We start from the raw sequence: 17,977 nt of genomic DNA, 5'->3' as shown, positions 1-17,977 counted from the left end.
TGTTGGAAGTATCTATGCATAGTTCAAGAGAGAGGTCTGGGCTGAAAAGGTAGGGTTCACTAGTATGTAATTGGCAAACAAAACCACGGAAGTAAATGGACTCTCCCAGAACAAAAACACATTGACAGGAGAGTCAAGAAGAAAATGTATTAAAGGAAACTGAGAACTGATAAGAGGAAGAACTGAAACCAGCCTCAGGTGCTGTAGAAAGACACAACCTCGAAAGAAGGGAGCAATCAAAGGTGAAATGCTACAGAAGTCAAGGTCACTTTAATTTCAGCAAGAAGTCTAACAGATGCCAGCTGGGGGAAGGACATAAGCAGGAATCAAGTCTGAAAGTCTCTATTTTATTCGTAAAATGAGAGGCCATATGATGTCTAATGGATAACAAAACAACAGTAAATACTGGAAATACCTTCCAGGGTATGGAAAAGGAAGCTAACTATGGACAAATAAAACAACTGAAGATTGGTATCAAAGGACCAGCTAATGTTGGAATCCAAAAATAATGATGCCAATTCCCACTAACATTCCAAGGGAGGGAAAAGGGAGACCACACTCTCAAACTGCTGGGTACTAGAGATGCAGTCTGGAGAGGGTAACATGATGAGGGATTTGAGGTGTTGCAAAGTCAGGTGACTGAACATAGAGTTCAGGGTGAATAAGAAAACAAAAGCAGGTTGGGCGCAGTGGCGCACGGCTGTAATCCCAGTACTTTGGGAGGCTGAGGCGGGCAGATCACCTGAGGTCGGGAATTCGAGACCAGCCTGACCAACATGGAGAAACTCCCTTTCTACTAAAAATACAGAATTAGCTAGGCATGGTGGCGCATGCCTGAAATCCCAGCTACTCGGGAGGCTGAGGCAGGAGAATCACTTGAACCTAGGAGGCAGAGGTTGCAGTCAGCCAAGATTGCGCCATTGCACTCCAGCCTGGGCCACAAGAGTGAAACTCCCTCTCAAAAAAAAAAAAAAAGAAAAAGAAAAAGAAAACAAAAGCAAAGCTAAGAGAAGGCCAATATCCTGACAAAACTGGCACAAAATTTCTCAGCACAAAACTTGAAGAGCTACTATATATTTGAATAGTTTTAAGCCATTAAGTGTATTTCCGGATACTAAATTCTATTTGTATTTGTAATCTCTATTACATCATTTAGCAGTAACTGCATTGTGTTTGTCAGGTTTCGTGTTTATTTTTCTTGTCTTCCCAGATAGACTACAAAGTCTTTAAAGGCAAGATCCATATTTCACATTTCTATCCCTTTCATGACAACTCAGGTAAAACAGGACACAAACTTGGTATTTGATAATATCCGAGGCAGTCACAAATGCTTCCTACAAAGATTTTAGTTATAATCATTAAACGAGCTAAAAGTAAGCAATCACTCTTCCAGTACTCTTCTAAGCATGTATTAACATAACCAATGACCTTGAGGGTAACACTATTATGTACATTTTAGAAACTGGGTAGAGGTTAAGTAACTTTCCCAAGATGATACTGAAGAGTGAGGATTCAAATCTACGTAGCCTAGCTTGTGAGGACAAAATCATACTGTTAGTGGTTAGGGGTATAGCTTTGGTGTGAAATAGATCCGGGTCTGTTACTAAGGGTCTGTCAATCACTAAGCCTGAGTTTTCTCACCTGTAAGATAAAGACTGTAATGCCTCGTATTGGTGGTGGGGGCAGGGGGACACTTTAAAGTAAGTTAGTCCCACAGACTGACAGAAAGCAAGTGCCAGTAGCCTTGAGCTATTACTATTATTTCCTTAGAAAGAAGACTTCAACCTTCAACAGTACACAAAGTGAAGAGGGAGGGAAAATGGGACTTCCACTGAGGCTTTGAGAGCAAACTTGAAAATGACCTAGGAATGAAGGATCAGGCATGTTACCCAATGTGCAAAGCACAAATTTTGCAAGTACACCAAGTAAACTGCACAACTATCCATCTTCCCACTGAAGATTTATCGAAAGCTTACTATATTCTAGGCACTGGGCATTCTGCTGGCTTCTACTACTGGATGTAACTGTTCACAGTTCAAAGATCTCACGGTGCTTATGATGAATGCAGGGTGACAGCTCTGGTTTTCCTTGTCTTTTTCTTCATGTTTAGAATACAAATTCCTGAAAAAGTAACTAGAGCCTCAAGGTAATCATGAACAACAGTTGTCCTATAACAGTAATTTGCCAAATAGCTTCTTTCAACAGTAAAAATAAATTTCGCTTTATTAAACAGAATATTAAACATTAAAAATTATGCTCTCTGGCAATTAAAGCTTGATCAATGACTTTCTGCACCTTAAGGAGCTGTAAAACAAGACGACATACTCTAAAGAAACACAATAAATAGTAAAGCCTGTCAAATAATAGCCCATATGCTTTTCATCCAAATAGAGGAAGGCTGTGTCAAGAAATAGGATTCCTATCTCAGCACTGCTGACATCCTGGGCAAAATCATTTTCTGCTGTGGAGAGATTGCGCTGTGCATTGTAGGAATATGTAGCAGCATCACTATCTTTTACCTTGCAGGTGCCAGTAGCACCCTTCCTTGAATTATGACAACTAAAAATGTCTCCAGATGGTGCCAGATGTCAAGAAAGAGGATGGAGTGAGATGGTCACATGGATTGAAAACTACTGAGATAAATCCAAAAAATTTCAGTGGTAAGATATCACAATCATCCAGGTTTTTTTTTTTTAAATTAAAAAATACTGAAAATTTTATTATTGGAAAAACATATTACAGGTGCTGAAGAATCCTTGACCATAGAATTACTACGTTTTATTATTGAACTGTTTTTTTTAACACTTTAAAACATAAGGTAAATTTTGAAGTCTATTGTTTACTAATTTCATTTAATGATTTCTTACATAAAATTTTCATTCTAAATGAAAACCAACTGGATTACGCCTGTAATCGCAGCACTTTGGGAGGCTGAGGTGGGCAAATCAATTGAGGTCAGGAGTTGGAGGCCAGCCTGGCCAACATAGTGAAACCCCATCTCTACAAAAAATACAAAAACTAGCCAGGCATGGTGGCACGCGCCTGTAGTCTCAGCTACTCGGGAGGCAGAGAATTGCTTGAACCCAGGAGGCAGAGGTTGCAGTGAGCCAAGATCGCACCATTGCACTCCAGCCTGAGCGACAGAGACTCCGTCTCAAAAAAAAAAACAAAACAAAAAAAGGAGATTTTATTGTTATCAAAAATAATTTTACTAACATGAAATTATGGAATTATGGCAAATACCATTCTGGTTCAGCATGTTTAATCTGTGATTACCTTTGTCAATTTTTTGACTGTGGTTTGCCTTATAAAATTCAAACTTTTTTTACACAGAAAAAAAAAAAAAAGGAAAGAAAAATACCACAAAGAGAATACTACAGTGAAACATCCATGAATGTTAAGATAAGCTCATGTGCTGTTTCTAATTGATCTACTTTTACTAGTTATGCCAATGGAGGCAATGGGAGTCTGCAAAAAAAGGGAAGAACCTGGTCCCCGCGTAAAGGTAAAAGAGAACTTCAGTTAAGGGAACATAATCAATGTTATTAAATATTACAGAACAGTCAAGAAAGATAAAGATTAGAAACTCTTCATAAATTTGACAATTAGTTCATAAATGGAACAGCTTAATTAGAATCTTCTCAGTGAGCTGGTTGGTGGTGAGGCAACACCACTGAAGTAAGCTACAAAATGAAAGGAAGGGAAGAAAGTGCAATGAACATAAGTCATGCTTCTTGGCTGATAAGGAAAAGGGGTGGTGGCGGGAATAACTAAGGTTACGGCAGAAAAGTTTGTCTCTTTACAGGATTTTTAAAATTTTGGATATAAAGGGAAATTTTTAATTACTAAGTTTCTTAAAACAAAAAAAGCCAAGAAGAAAATGTAAAGATGCACTGCAAAAAAACCTAGTATCTATAAACTGAATACTTTTAAGTAGCTGAAGTATATAACACACAGAATTCTGAAAGACGGGCTGGACGAGATGGCTCCCGCCTGTAATCCCAGCACTTTGGGAGGCTGAGGCAGGCAGATCACAAGGTCAGGAGTTCAACACCAGCCTGGCCAACATAGTGAAACCCCATCTCTACTAAAAATACAAAAATTACCCGGCTGTGGTGGCAGACACCTGTAGTCCGAGCTACTTGGGAGGCTGAGGCAAAAGAAGCACTTGAACGTGGAAGGCAGAAGTTGCAGTGAGCTGAGATTATGCCACTGCACTCCAGCCTGGGCGACAGAGCAAGACTCTGTTTCCAAAAAGAAAAACAGAATTCTGAAAGATGAGATTGGAAAGACAGGGTGGGGTGAGACTGGCTCAAGCCTTAAATGCCATGCTAGTAAAGTGTACATTTAACCCATAGCTTAGTGTTTCTCAAAGTAAATTCCTGGAGGCAAGATCCTCCTTAAAACGGAGTTCTGAGGGCCAAGACATATGGAAAACACTACAAACCACATCTCCCGCTAGGACATTAATTATAGCGGTGAGTTTGTGGTGTCCTTATGGTGCTAATCACCATTCTTCTGAAAACAGACTTCCTCACTTTCTCACCACACTCTTAGACACCTCTGTGATTGGTCCAAGGGGTAAGTGGAGGGAGTGTGGGAGAGAGGGAAGGGGAGAAAACCGTCACAAAGATGGGAGGTCCAGTCATCCTTACCTCCAGGCTCACTCTCTGCACTTCTCAAATTGGACCACTGTCACTTTAAAATCCAAATAATAAAAGTTCCAAAATGAATTCTGTCTTCTAATGAAGAGACTTATTTTTGTTGTATCAAGAATTTTCAAAGTAATCACACACACACACACACACACACAATATCACACATGTAAACATTTTAAAGAACTGAAGAGCATACTGAGAAACACAATAGGCCACAGTCATCAAATCACAAAGCAGTCTGTTTTTGTGACCCCTAGGAGCTAAGCATGCCTTTTACATTTTCAAAGAGTTACAATGCCGGGCACAGTGGCTCACGCCTGTAATCCCAGCACTTTGGGAGGCCAAGGCAGGCGGATCAGAAGGTCAGGAGATTGAGACCATCCTAGCTAACACAGTGAAACCCTGTCTCTACTAAAAATACAAAAAATTAGCTGGGCATGGTAGCACACGCCTGTAATCCCAGCTACTTGGGAGGCTGAGGCAGGAGAATCGCTTGAACCTGGGAGGCGGAGGTTGCAGTGAGACAAGATCGCGCCACTGCACTCCAGCCTGGGCAACAGAGTGAGACTCTGTCTCAAAAAACAACAACAACAAAAAAAGAGTTACAAAACAGAGACTAATAATATGCAACAGAGATAGTACGTGGCCCTCAAAGCCTAAAATATATACTACTTGATGCTACAGAAAATGCTTGTTGATCCCTGCAGACAATTTTTAAAAGTTTTTAAGGAAAAGTTGCAAAACAGAATTCTAATTAAATCAATTAAGTATATTGCACGGCTGACATTCAATCAAGATTTTTTATAAAATTCTTCCTCAAAACTTGACTTATGGACAACTGAGGTCTCAGAAAGCTCAGCTCAACTCTTCTCACATCTACTTCGGGATGCCTCCAAAAGGCATCCAGATTTATATGCACCCCCACAAAACCTTGAAGAACTACCCTATTTTTGTCGGATTCTGGCAGTCTCGCCTTTTACACTGTCTCAGACACTTCTTCTCAAAGTGAGCTCCACAATAATTATGGTTTACAAAGGAGGGTGTCTCAATCAAAGATGCTTCAGTGAAATCAGATAAAATAAAGTGAAACTAACTCATGGCAGAACTACTCAGAACCTTAAGCAAAATCTTCAAGAGAGGGATATTTGTAGGCTTCATTTTCCAAGCTATTAGACCAGACTAAGATCTCCTTGTTTTTCTCCCAAGGAAGCTTCCTGAGAACTACTGTTTGCCTGAGGACCAGTTTTGAAAATGACAATCTAGGGACACTATCAATAGTCAACAAAGTCCTGGTGCCCTTGTAATACAATAAAACATTGAGGCTGCTGTACTAAGTGTCTACATCTATCAGTGACCAAAGCTAAACAACAGTACAGGTCCTGTTCCTAAGGAAACACCTGCAAACCTCACTTCAATCCTCTCTTTTTATAGCAGAAGTAAAAATGTCCCAAAATTCCACAAGAAGTTTTTTGTAGATAAGTAAGTAAATTGCTTCAAATCCTGTCACACAGCTATGAGACACATCCTTTCAAATTCTGACAAGCTCTTGGTTTTCCCCTCCCCGCCTCCCACTCCCAAATAGGCATAGGCCGTTACATTGAGAGCAATGGGTCATCAACACATCTGTGTTCTATTAGCTTTAAAAGGTTATTGTACAAATAAGCCATTTTGCTACTTAAGGCTTTACATCTTATGTACAGAAAAATTTGGGACTAGAGGAATCTGAGAACATAAAATAGTATGAGGTGCTGACAATCAAAGGCAAGTCACCATCTTGGTTCTTCTATTTCTAATCCTGGTTGATGCAAACTTGACACTTCGAATCCCAGGGATCAGACCGCATAGTCCCTTCCTACTCTACTCCATTCTCTTATTCCCTCAAGATGCCCTACAAACATGTGACTGGTCTAAGTAAAGTTGAATCTTATTTGCAACCCTTTTTAATATGAATTATTTACCCATTTATGGACTAATTAGTTGACTAATAGCAAAGGTCACGCATTACTATTCATGTAGCAGATCAATCTTAGGCTTTAATTTGACTATCAATTTAAATTCATTTTACATTTACCTACTTTGCGTGGTGTTTGTTACTCATAGGTGTCTTATGATGAAATAAAATACATGACTAGGTTGAAACATGAATATTTTACCTGTCATGCAAAGAAACCTCTGCCTACCTATGCTCACAATTAAAAGTGGATGCTCTCCTGTCTCAAAGTGAGGAGATGAATCATAAAGAGAAACAGGCACAGAAAACAGAAACTTTAACCATAATCCAGAGTAGACAAAGAAAATACACTGTTTTAAGAGTTTCTCATTAGGCAGTGGTAAAAAGCTTCTAATAATTATATGCTATGGATAGGGAAGAGAAGAGATTCAAAAAGAACAGGGGTTTTCTCAAAGACAATGCAATCCCTAAATTAGTAGACAAATATGAACATATAATCGTCTTAGTCCGTTTGTGAAGCTGGGTAATTTATTTTAGAAAGAGGTTTATTGGGCTCACAGTTCTGCACACTGGAAGACTGGGCATCTGGTGAACGGCTCGGGGTGCTTCCACTCATGGCTAACGGGGAGCTAGCAGGCAGAGATCACAGGGCAACAAAGGAAGGAAGAGAGGGAAGGGAGGTGCCAGACTCACACCTCCCATTAGACCCCACCTTAAACATTCAGGATCAAATTTCAACATGCTACTTAGAGGGTCCAAATATCCAAACCATAGCACCCATGTTAACGTGGACAATAGATATAAAGCTAATTTCTTCTTTTGTCTTTTTGAAGCAGATTCTCACTTTGTCACCCAAGCTGGAGTAAAGTGGCACAATCTGGCTCACTGCAGCCTCAATTTCCTGGGTTAGAGGGATCACCCCACCTTAGCCTTCCATGTAGCTGCGACCACAGGCGGGCAACACCACATCCAGCTAATTCTTTTAATTTTTTGTAATTCTCCCTATGCTGCCCAGGCTAGTCTCAAACTCCTGGACTCAAGCAATGCTCCTGCCTTGGCCTCCCAAAATGCTGGGATTACAGGCTTGAGCCACCATGCCTGGCCTGGAGCTTAGTTTCTTAACCTTCACCTTAAGGTATTATTACTTGGTCTGAGGCAACCTCCAAAGCAAGCCAACAGAATTTCAGAAACTGATTATTTCCATATCTGACCATGGCCACAATGGAGGTACATGTGAGAACAGAGAGGTATGGCAGGGAGACTAACAGAAGATGGGCTTTGCAAAAAGTGTTAGGCCAAGTGACAGAGAAAAAATATTCTTAGTGAGAGAACACTACAAAATAGTTACAACAATTACAACAAACCTTGAAGAAATGGTAAACTTTCATGAAGAAAACCTCATGACATTAAACGGATTCAAGCAAAAGCATGAGTTAATGGCTACTAGTCTGGAGTGTTGTAGGGGAGAAGGTTAAGATTACCTTCTTTAGAAGTCTTCAGGATTCCAGTCTTACCTTTTGGTTAACAACAGAGCAGAATCACTTAGTACAACAGAGTATTAAGTCAAGTAATATCTCTTTTTTAAAAAAAGCACTTCAGAGCTCAGGCCTACTCCTATCTAAGAAACAGGCACCTCCACTCGACACACTAAGAACTCCTGAAGACCAATGCCTAACTGCATTGCAACTAAGATTTTCAGGCTCTAAATGACAAAATGATTTGAGGCTCTAAAAGCCTCAACAATACAAGAATAATTGTTCTATGCATTATATAACATCTGATTATTCTATTTGGTTTTTTTTTTTTTAACTGACAGTCAAGTTATACTTGTGGGCCATATTAAAGGGAGTATTTCAAGAGATTGGGATGTCCTTAAAAGCCAACACCCTATTCCTATCATATACATCCTGAATGTAATTTTTTTTTTTAAAAAGTGAATCCAGGCTGGGCGTGGTGGCTCACGCCTGTAATCCCAGCACTTTGGGAGGCCAAGGCGGGCGGACCACGAGGTCAGGAGATCAAGACCATCCTGGCTAACACGGTGAAACCCCGTCTCTAGTAAAAATACAAAAAATTAGCCGGGTGTGGTGGCGGGAACCTGTAGTCCCAGCTACTCGGGAGGCTGAGGCAGGAGAATGGCACGAACCCGGAAAGCGGAGCTTGCAATGAGCAGAGATCGCGCCACTGCACTCCAGCCTGGGCAACAGAGTGAGACTCCATTCTCAAAAAACAACAAAAAAACAAACAAACAAAAAATGAATCCATAGTAACACTGAATAGTATATATTATTAACGAGCCTCAATCAAAAGTTTAAACTCTGTGTAGGCAGAACTATGTTTAGAACACTATCTAAAAGATGACCTTCACAACAGGATGCTTTTTCAATATTGCTTAATTTGGAAAATGGGAGTAAGAACAGTGTTTCAAAGATTTTTTTTTTTAAGGAATAAAATCTGCCCAATTTTAAACTCTCTGCACCCCAATGGAGAGAAAAAACGTTAAAATATTTCTCATCAAATCAAAGATACTAAAATTTTCCTAACTTGAATATTCTTTACAGGAGAAATGGAGGGAAAAAAAACATTTTAAAAAGCATTCTCAAGGCAGGGTGTGGTGGCTCTCGCCTGTAATCCCAGCACTTTGGGAGGCCGAGGCAGGGGGATCACTTGAGCTTAGGAGTTCAAGACTAGCCTGGGCCATATGGGGAAATCCTGTCTCTACAAAAAATATAAAAATTAGCCAGGCATGGTTGTGTGCACCTGTAGTCCCAGCTACTCAGGAGGCTGAGGTGGGAGGCTGGTTTGAACCTGGGAGGCGGAGGTTGCAGTGAGCCAAGATCACACCACTGTGCTATAGCCTGGGTGAGAAAGCCAGACTTTGTCTCTCAAAACAAAACAAAAAAAGGCCAGATGGTACCTAAAATTATATTATCAAAGGGGAAAATTTCAGATGTCCAAGTTTGTGCTTAATAAAATAAAATTTTATCACAGATTTGGTCACTGATTTTACATTTCCATTTGCTGTTATACAAACTTTTTGCTAAATCTGCCTTATTTCAGCTTCAATAATAAACAATATAAATCTGTAGTTTGCTCTCTTTCAGAGATTTAAAAAGAAATAAAACTTACCTGAAGCCAGGCTCACACCTGTAATCCCAGCACTTTGGGAAGCCAAGGCAGGCAGATCACTTGAGGTCAGGAGTTCAAGACCAGCCTGGCCAACACAGTGAAACCCCATCTCTATTAAAAATTAAAAATTAGCTGGGCATGGTGGCAGGCACCTGTACTCTAGCCTGGGCGACAGAGCAAGACTCCGTCTCAAACAAAACAAAACAAAACAAAAAAAAAACAAAAAAAACTTACCTGAATTTTCCCAAGAAGATACACTAACCCCTTTCAGAATATTTCAGAATATTTTTCAAGTATAAAAGCTTCTAAGTTTTTAACAGCTTTATTGAGATTTAATTGAAATATAATAAAATACACTTAAAGTGTGCAATGTGACAAGTTTTGGCATGTGTACATACACCATCACCAAAATCAAAATAAAGGTATTCACAATTGTGAGTTTCCTTTCTGCCTTTTTGTAATCTTTCCTCCTGCCTCCCCCTATCCCCAGGAAACCACTGATCTACTTTTTGTCAGTACAGATCAGTTTGCATTTTTTATAATTCTATGTAAGTGGAATCATGCAGTACATATTCTTTTTCCCTGATATATTTAGAAAATTGAATATAATTAAGATCCATCTATGTTATTGCATGTATCAAGTTCATTCCTTTCTTACTGCTTAATAGAAATTCACTGTAGAATACACTACAATTTGTTGATCCACTCACCTGTTGCTGGATATTGGGGTTATGTATGTGTGACTACTACAACTAAAGCTAACATGAACATTTGTGTTCAGGGCTTTGTATTCAGATGTTTTCATTTTCCTTGATTAAGTATGTAGGAATGGAATAACTAGGCCATATGGTAGAGGTTTAACATTTTAAGAAAGTGCTAAATTATTTTCTAAAATTATTGTACCACTTTATATACCCACTGCCAGTGTACTAGCTGTTCCCATGATGAGTCCTTTAAATTTCAGACATTTTAGCAGGTATATAGTATTAACAGTATCTAACTGCTAAAAAGTGTATGTGTCCCCCCAAAATTCCTATGTTGAAACGTAATAGGAGGTGGGGCATCTGGGAGGTGATGAGGTCATGAGGATGGAGCCTTCAAGAATAAGATCAGTGCCCTTGTCCCTCCTGCCATGTGAGGACACACAAAGAAGACAGTCATCTATCAACCAGGAAGCATCTCCCAACAGACATCAAACACACTGGCGTCTTAATCTTAGACTTCCCAGCCTCCAGAATTATGAGACATAAATTTGTGGTTTATAAGCCACCCAGTTAATGGTACACTGTTACAGCAAACCAGTGGGACTAACACACTCACTGTAGTCTTAATTTGCACTTCCTTAATGGGTATTTGTCATATTCACACATTCTTTGGATTAGTATCTGTTCAGACCATTACGGCCCTTTAAAAATGGATTTTTTCCTTATTATTTACTTTTCAGAGTCCTTTCCATCTTCGTTTTTTATTTTGATGAAGTAAAATTTATCAATTTCTTCTATAGATTGTGTTTTAGTGTCTAAGAAATGTTAGCCTAATAAACAACATTTTCTCCTATGTTTTCTTCTAAAAGCTGTATACTTTAAAGTTTAACATTTAGGTCTACATTGAGCTATCTTTTTAATATGGTACTATGTATACACTGTAGTTACTTTGTGTGTGGGGGGCGGGTTGAAGGAGGAATGGATATCCAATTGTTCTACAATCAACTGTTAGAAAGACTATCATTTAAAAAAAATCTAGCTAAATTGCCTTTGCACCTTGACTGGAAAGCAACTGACCATATATCTGAAGAACTATTTCTGGCCACTACTCTGTCACAATGGTCTACTTAGCTATCTTTACGCCAATACAATACTTTAAATTACCATAGCTTTATAGTAAGTTTTGAAACCAGGCAGTGTAAGTTCTTTTTGCTTTTTTTCAAGGTTGTTTGCATTTCTACATAAATTTTAGAAACAGCTTGTCAACTGTTACAAAAAAGCCTGCTGAGATTTTGACTGTGATTGTGTTGAATCCACAGGATCAATTTGAGAACTGACATTTTAACCACATATATATTTATTTGAGACAGGGTCTCGCTCTGTCATCTAGGCTGGAGTGCAGGGGCACAAACATGGATCACTGCAGCCCTAACCTCCTGGGCTCAGGCAATCCTACTGCCTCAGCTTCCCAATATAGCTGGGACCACAGGTACGTGCCAACATGCCCAGCTAATTTTTTTTATTATTTGTAGAGACAAGGTCTCACTTTGTTGCCCAAGCTGGTTTCAAACTCTTAGCCTTAAGTGATCCTCACACCTTGGCCTTTCAATGTGCTGGGATTATAGGTGTGAACCATCATACCCAGCCCATTTCAACAATATTAGGTCTTCTACCTGAAGAACATTTAATTAGGACTTCAAGTTCTCCCAGTAATGTCTGGTAGTCTTCAATGTAGAGTTTTTGCACCTTTTGTCACACTTTTCCTGAGGAATTACATATATTTTCATATACTGTGTAAATTGCATTGCTTTCAAATTTCAATTTCCCATTGCTCATTAGTATACAGAAATACAATTTAGTTGTGTATGTTAATCATGTATCCTACTACCTTGCTAAACTCACTTATCAGTTCTAGTAGCAAGATTCCGCAGAATTTTCTATACAGATGATCATGATATCTGCAAACAAAGACAGTTTCGCTTCTTTCTTTCCCATCAAAACGTCTTTCATTTCTTTTTCTGGCCTTATAGTACCTCAAAATACAATATTAAATGAAATCTGTGAAAGCAGACATCCTTGTGTTGTTCCTGATGTTAGAGGAAAAACATTCAGTGTTTCACCAATCAGCTTGTTGTTAAATGTAGTTTTTTCATAGGCACCCTATGATGAGGAAATTCTCTTTTCTTCCAAGTTTGCTGAGAATTTCTATTAAAAATGGATGTCAAAAGCTTTTTCTAAATCCCCTGAGATAACTATATGATTTTCCTTTTTTGTTCTATTAATATACTGAATTACATGAACTGTTTTCCATTCCTGAGATAAAGCTCACTAGGGTCAAGATGTATCATCCCCTTAATATATTTTTGGATTCCATTTGAAAATTTGTTAAGACTTTTTATAACTATGTTCACAAGGGATACTGGACAGTAATTTCATTTTCTTGTAATGTCTTGCCTACTTTTCGCAACAGGGTAATGCTATGCTCACAGAATGAGCTGAGAAGTATGTACTGCTCTCCAGTTTTCTGAAAGAGTATGTATGGAATTGAGATAATTTTTTTCTTAAATATATAGAATTCAACAGTGAAGCCATCTGGGCCTGAAGTTTTGTCAGAAGGTTTATAAGTTCAATTTCCTTAAATATAGGACTATTCAAGTTACCTGTTTCTTCTTGAGTAAGCTTTGGTAGTTTGCTAGTTTCAAGAAATTGTGTGCATTTCTTCAAAAGCTGAATATTACTGGCAAAAAGTTAATTATAATATTCGCTTATTATCCTTCAAACATCTGTGACTCTATAGTGATGTCACCTTTCTTGTTCTTGATATTGGTAATTTGTACAGAATCAGATTTCTATCTAGTATGATCATCCTTCTGCTTGAAGAATTTTAACACTGTAGCTAAGGCCTATTTGCAATAAATTCTTTCAATTTTTAATATGCCTAAAATGGTATATATCTACTGGGTATAGAATTCTAGGTTGACAAGTATAGGTCCCCCTTGAGCACTTCAAAGCACTTGCTCTGTCTTATCCATAGCAAGGTTTCAGATGAAAAACCTGCTGTCATCCTCTCTTTGTTCCTTTGTGCATAATTTGTCTTTTGTTTTCTGTTGTTTTTTTTCTTTATCACTGACTTTAATCAATTTGATTATAAAGTGCTTCTGGGTGGTTTCTGTACTCAGGATTAACTGATTTTTTTTTAGATGGGGTCTCACTCTGTCACCCAGGCTGGAGTGCAGTGGTGTGATCTCGGCTCACTGCAACCTCTGTCTCCTGGGCTCAAGTGATCCTCCCATCTCAGTCTCCCAAGAAGCTGGGACTACAGGCACGTGCCACAACCCCTGGCTAACTTTTTTTTTCTAACTTTCTGGTACAGACACGGTTTCACCATGTTGCCCACGCTGATCTTGAACTCCTAAGCTCAAGAGATCTGCCCGTCTTAGCTTCCCAAAGTACTGGGATTACAGGCGTGAACCACAGCACCCGGTTTAGATCTGTGGTTTTACAGTTTTCACTAATTTTCCAGTTAGAATATTTTTGCCATTATTTCTTCATATATTGTTTTAGTCATACTCTTCCCACAATGACTAAGTACATATATATGAGGTCACCTGACAATAAACCATGGCTCACTAATGCTCACCACTTTTTTCAGACTTTTTCTTTGTGTGCTTCATTTTAGATAGTATCTATTGCAATGTCTTCATGTTTACTAATCTCTTTGTCCATTCTGAAATTAATCCCAAGTGTACTTTTCCACCTTAAATATTATACTTTTCATATTTAGAGATTTAATTTGGGAGAGAGAGAGAGAGAGTGTGAGAGAGAGAAAGTGTGTGTGTGTGTGTGTGTGTGTGTGTGTGTGTGTGTGTGTGTGTGTGTGTGTGTGTGTGTGTGTGTGTGTGTGTGTGTGTGTGTGTGTGTGTGTGTGTGTGTGTGTAATCTTCTATGTCTCTATTTAACCTCTCCTCTAGCTCAGGTTCTACTAATTACAGTCTGTAGGCCAAATCCTACCCACCACCCATTTTACAAATACAGCTATACTTCACTGTACAGACACTCTAATTGTTTACACATGGTCTATTGCTGCTTTTGTGCTACAACAGAGGTGAGTAGTATGATAGAGGTTATATGGGCAACAAAACCTAAAATATGTACCATCTGACTCTTCAAAGAAAAAGTTTCCCAGCTCTTGATCTTGACATCTTGGACATATAGAACACAAATGTTTTATATGTTTGTGTTCTATATATAGAACACAAATGTTTTAGGCTGGGCACCGTGGATCACACCTGTAATCCCAGCATTTTGGGAGGCCAAGGAAGGAGGAGGCTTGTTTGAAGCCAAGAGTTCAAGACGAGCCTGGGCAACATAGTGAGACCCTGTCTCTACAAAAAAACAAAAAAAATTACTGTTTTAATGTTCTTATCTAATAATTCTATCATCTGTGTCATTTCTGGGTTGGTTTTGATTCACTGATTTTTCTTGTTATGGATATTTTCTTGCTCCTTTGTATGACTGATATATTTTGATTTTGCCTTTTGGAGGGAGTGCTGGATATTTTTCTATTCCTATATTCTTGAGCTTTGTTCTGGTACACAATTAAGTTTGATCCTTTCAATCCTTCTTTAAGTTTGCCAGGTGAAAACAGAGCATCATGCCTGGACCCAATTTTATATCACTACTGAAACAAAACTCTTCTGAGCACTCTAGCGAATGCCCCATAAATTATGAGATGTTTCCACTCTGGCTACTGTTAACAGGCACAATTCATAGCCCTAAGTGAACTTTAGAAATTGTTTCCTCTGATTTTTTGGGATATTTTTCCCCAATCCCCACCACAGAGTAGTTTTCTTACACATGCATGCTGATCAATATGCAGCTGAAGACTGAAAGGAAACCTCTGTAGATCTCTGGACCTCTTTATACAGTTAATTCCTCTCCACTTTGCAGCCCTGCTAACTGTCTTGCCCTCTGTGGACTCCCAGTTTCTCAGGAATCACTTATCCTTCTATACCTGATGTTCAATACCTGGAAAACTGTTTTTACATATTTTGTCCAGGTTTTTGACCTTCTACATTTATTAGGCGACATGCGTCTGTAAGGAAAAGCTATCCTCTTTGCCCCATTTATTAATTATAAATGATTTTTATTTATATAAATAATATTTATCCTGAGATTAATTATCTCAGTATAGACTTCTAAGCTGTTGTTTTATTATACAGGTTTTAATCCATTACTATCATTATTTACCTTGATAACCAAAGTGTCCCAGATTTCCCCTTCAAACTGTCCTTTGTATCCTTCTGTAGGTCCCCATCGTTAAGTGTAACAGCTTTTTAAAATAATAGCAATAATTTGGAAATAACCTAAATGGTCATCAATGTGAAATATTAAAAATGGTATGAAAACTATGAAAAACCATAGAGCCATTAAGGGGAAATATCAAGGTAGAAGATGTACTGTTAAGTGGCGTTAAAAGGTGTAGAACAATGATAGAGTGGGTTCTCAGTTGAGTTTATGAAGAAAAAGGACAGACACACACACACACATAATAAACACCAAAAATAAACTGCTAATAACGCAAGGTTTGCCCTGACTCTAGGACATGGCCATAGAACTAGGTCTCTTTATTTTATAATTCTGGCTGCTGGAAATTTTAAAAATCATTTTCAAGACCAATACTTTTAACATGCATAATTAAAATGTATATTGTACAACTTATACTCATTAAAAATAGATACAATGTGTGTTTTCTTAAAATGGGTAAAAATTGTTTTCCTTAAAATTCTTTCCTAAAAGCATCTACTTTCAAATCTTACCTGCAATCAACAAATTGTGATGGGTTAACCATAGCTAGATATAGAAAGCTACCTGCACTGCCGTCCATGTTGTATTCACTACATAAGACTCAAGACTAATTCTAAGAAAGGTTTCATTTTCCCTTTTCAACTATATCCTTTTGTTCCTGTTTTTGGTGAGGGAGGGGAGGAGAGATGAGGGAAAGGAAGTTTGAGAATAAGTTTATGCTCTAGATAGTAATATTTGAGTGACTTCAACGGTACCTATTAATATAATATCTAACAATAGGATTTATACTTTCATAAAATGTATGTGTAAAAAGCTGACTAATATAATACTCACTTAGTAAGTCGTTTAGGTGGAGGCCGCTCACCAAATTTCCTGGAAAAAAAAAAATAATAAAGTTAAGTAAGCCATATGATACACTCTACAGAAAGCTTTTCAGGCATCATCAAATCTCCTTTATGACTTATACTTCAACCTCACTGAAGAACATGAAGACAGAAATCCTCTGGTAAGCATTTGTATCCCAAAATTACAAAACACACATTTAAACATGCAAACAACACGCCCTAAGTAAGCCTTACAAACACACTCTGAACAAGTAACACACTGATTAGATAGGGAGGACAAGTATCTTTTAGAGACGACTTACCATTAAACAGCTAGCCAAAGACCCTCACAAAGTTTATCATGTGTCAAGCACTATGCTATACATTTGTTATATACCCTATGTAATCATTATAAAATAATTCTATTAGCCTGGTGTTGTGGTGCTTGCCTGTAGTTGCAGCTACTCAGGAGGCTGAAGTGGGACAAGAGACTGAGCCCAAGGGTTCAAGGGTGCAGTGAGTCATGATTGTGCCACTGCACTCCAGCCTGGGTGACACAGTAAGACTCTGTCTCAAAAAAATAAAATAAAATAAAATAAAACAAAAAATATATATTAAAAAAAGAAAAGAAAAAGAAAAAGAAAATTCTAGCGGGTATACATAGGCTTCATTTTAAAAATGTAAAAAGCAACAAGCCCAATGTCACAAAGTAATTAAGCATTAGGTAGAGATGAGACTTCCTAGATTTTAACTATTTAATTTGCCTATTTTTAAAATGGCCTAACATAGAAGCATTTCAACTGGTTGGGAGAGGGCAAAGAGAAAAGCAAGAGCAAAGGCAAGAAAGCACAATTCAGACTGGAACTGGAGTACAACATGGCAGTTAAGAGAAAGACTCTAGAGTAAGATTGGCTGGGTTCAAATCCATGATTCCATATTTACTTGCTGTGTAACCCTGAAGTTACTTGACTTTCTAGACCTGTTTCCTCATCTGTAAAAAGGACACAGTGACTGTGCTTACCTCAAAGAGTTGTTGAGGGAATTCAACATATTAATTAATATACAGAAAACACATAAGGCTGGGCGCGGTGGCTCACACCTGTAATCCCAGTACTTTGGGAGGCCCAGGCAGGCAGATCACCTGAGGTCAGGAGTTCGAGACCAGCCTGGCCAACATGGTGAAACCCTGCCTCTACTAAAAATACAAAAATTAGCCAGGTGTGGTGGCACGCGCCTGTAATCCCAGCTACTTGGGAGGCTGAGGCAGGAGAATCACTTGAACCCAGGAGGCAGTGGTTGCAGTGAGCCAAGATCGCGCCACTGCACTCCAGTGTGAGAGACAGAGCAGGACTCCATCAAAAAGAGGAAAGAGGAGAGGAAAGGAAAGGGGGTAGGAAAGGAAAG

At 38.5% G+C, this 17,977-nt stretch overlaps 1 protein-coding gene across 10 annotated transcripts in view; it reads right to left on the bottom strand.

The window, feature by feature from the left end:
• Nucleotides 1-17,977, bottom strand: part of RBPJ (recombination signal binding protein for immunoglobulin kappa J region) — a 264,413-nt gene that overhangs the window by 31,989 nt on the left and 214,447 nt on the right. For all 10 annotated transcript variants that reach the window (XM_054485039.1, XM_054485034.2, XM_054485040.2 and 7 more), the window contains one exon: nucleotides 16,584-16,622. In XM_054485039.1, the coding sequence (XP_054341014.1) occupies nucleotides 16,584-16,622 (39 nt within the window). The remainder of the gene's footprint in view (nucleotides 1-16,583; nucleotides 16,623-17,977) is intronic.

The sequence above is a fragment of the Pongo pygmaeus genome, chromosome 3, assembly GCF_028885625.2.
Source record: "Pongo pygmaeus isolate AG05252 chromosome 3, NHGRI_mPonPyg2-v2.0_pri, whole genome shotgun sequence".
Lineage (NCBI taxonomy): Eukaryota > Metazoa > Chordata > Mammalia > Primates > Hominidae > Pongo > Pongo pygmaeus.
This window is presented reverse-complemented; position numbering and strand designations above follow the sequence as displayed.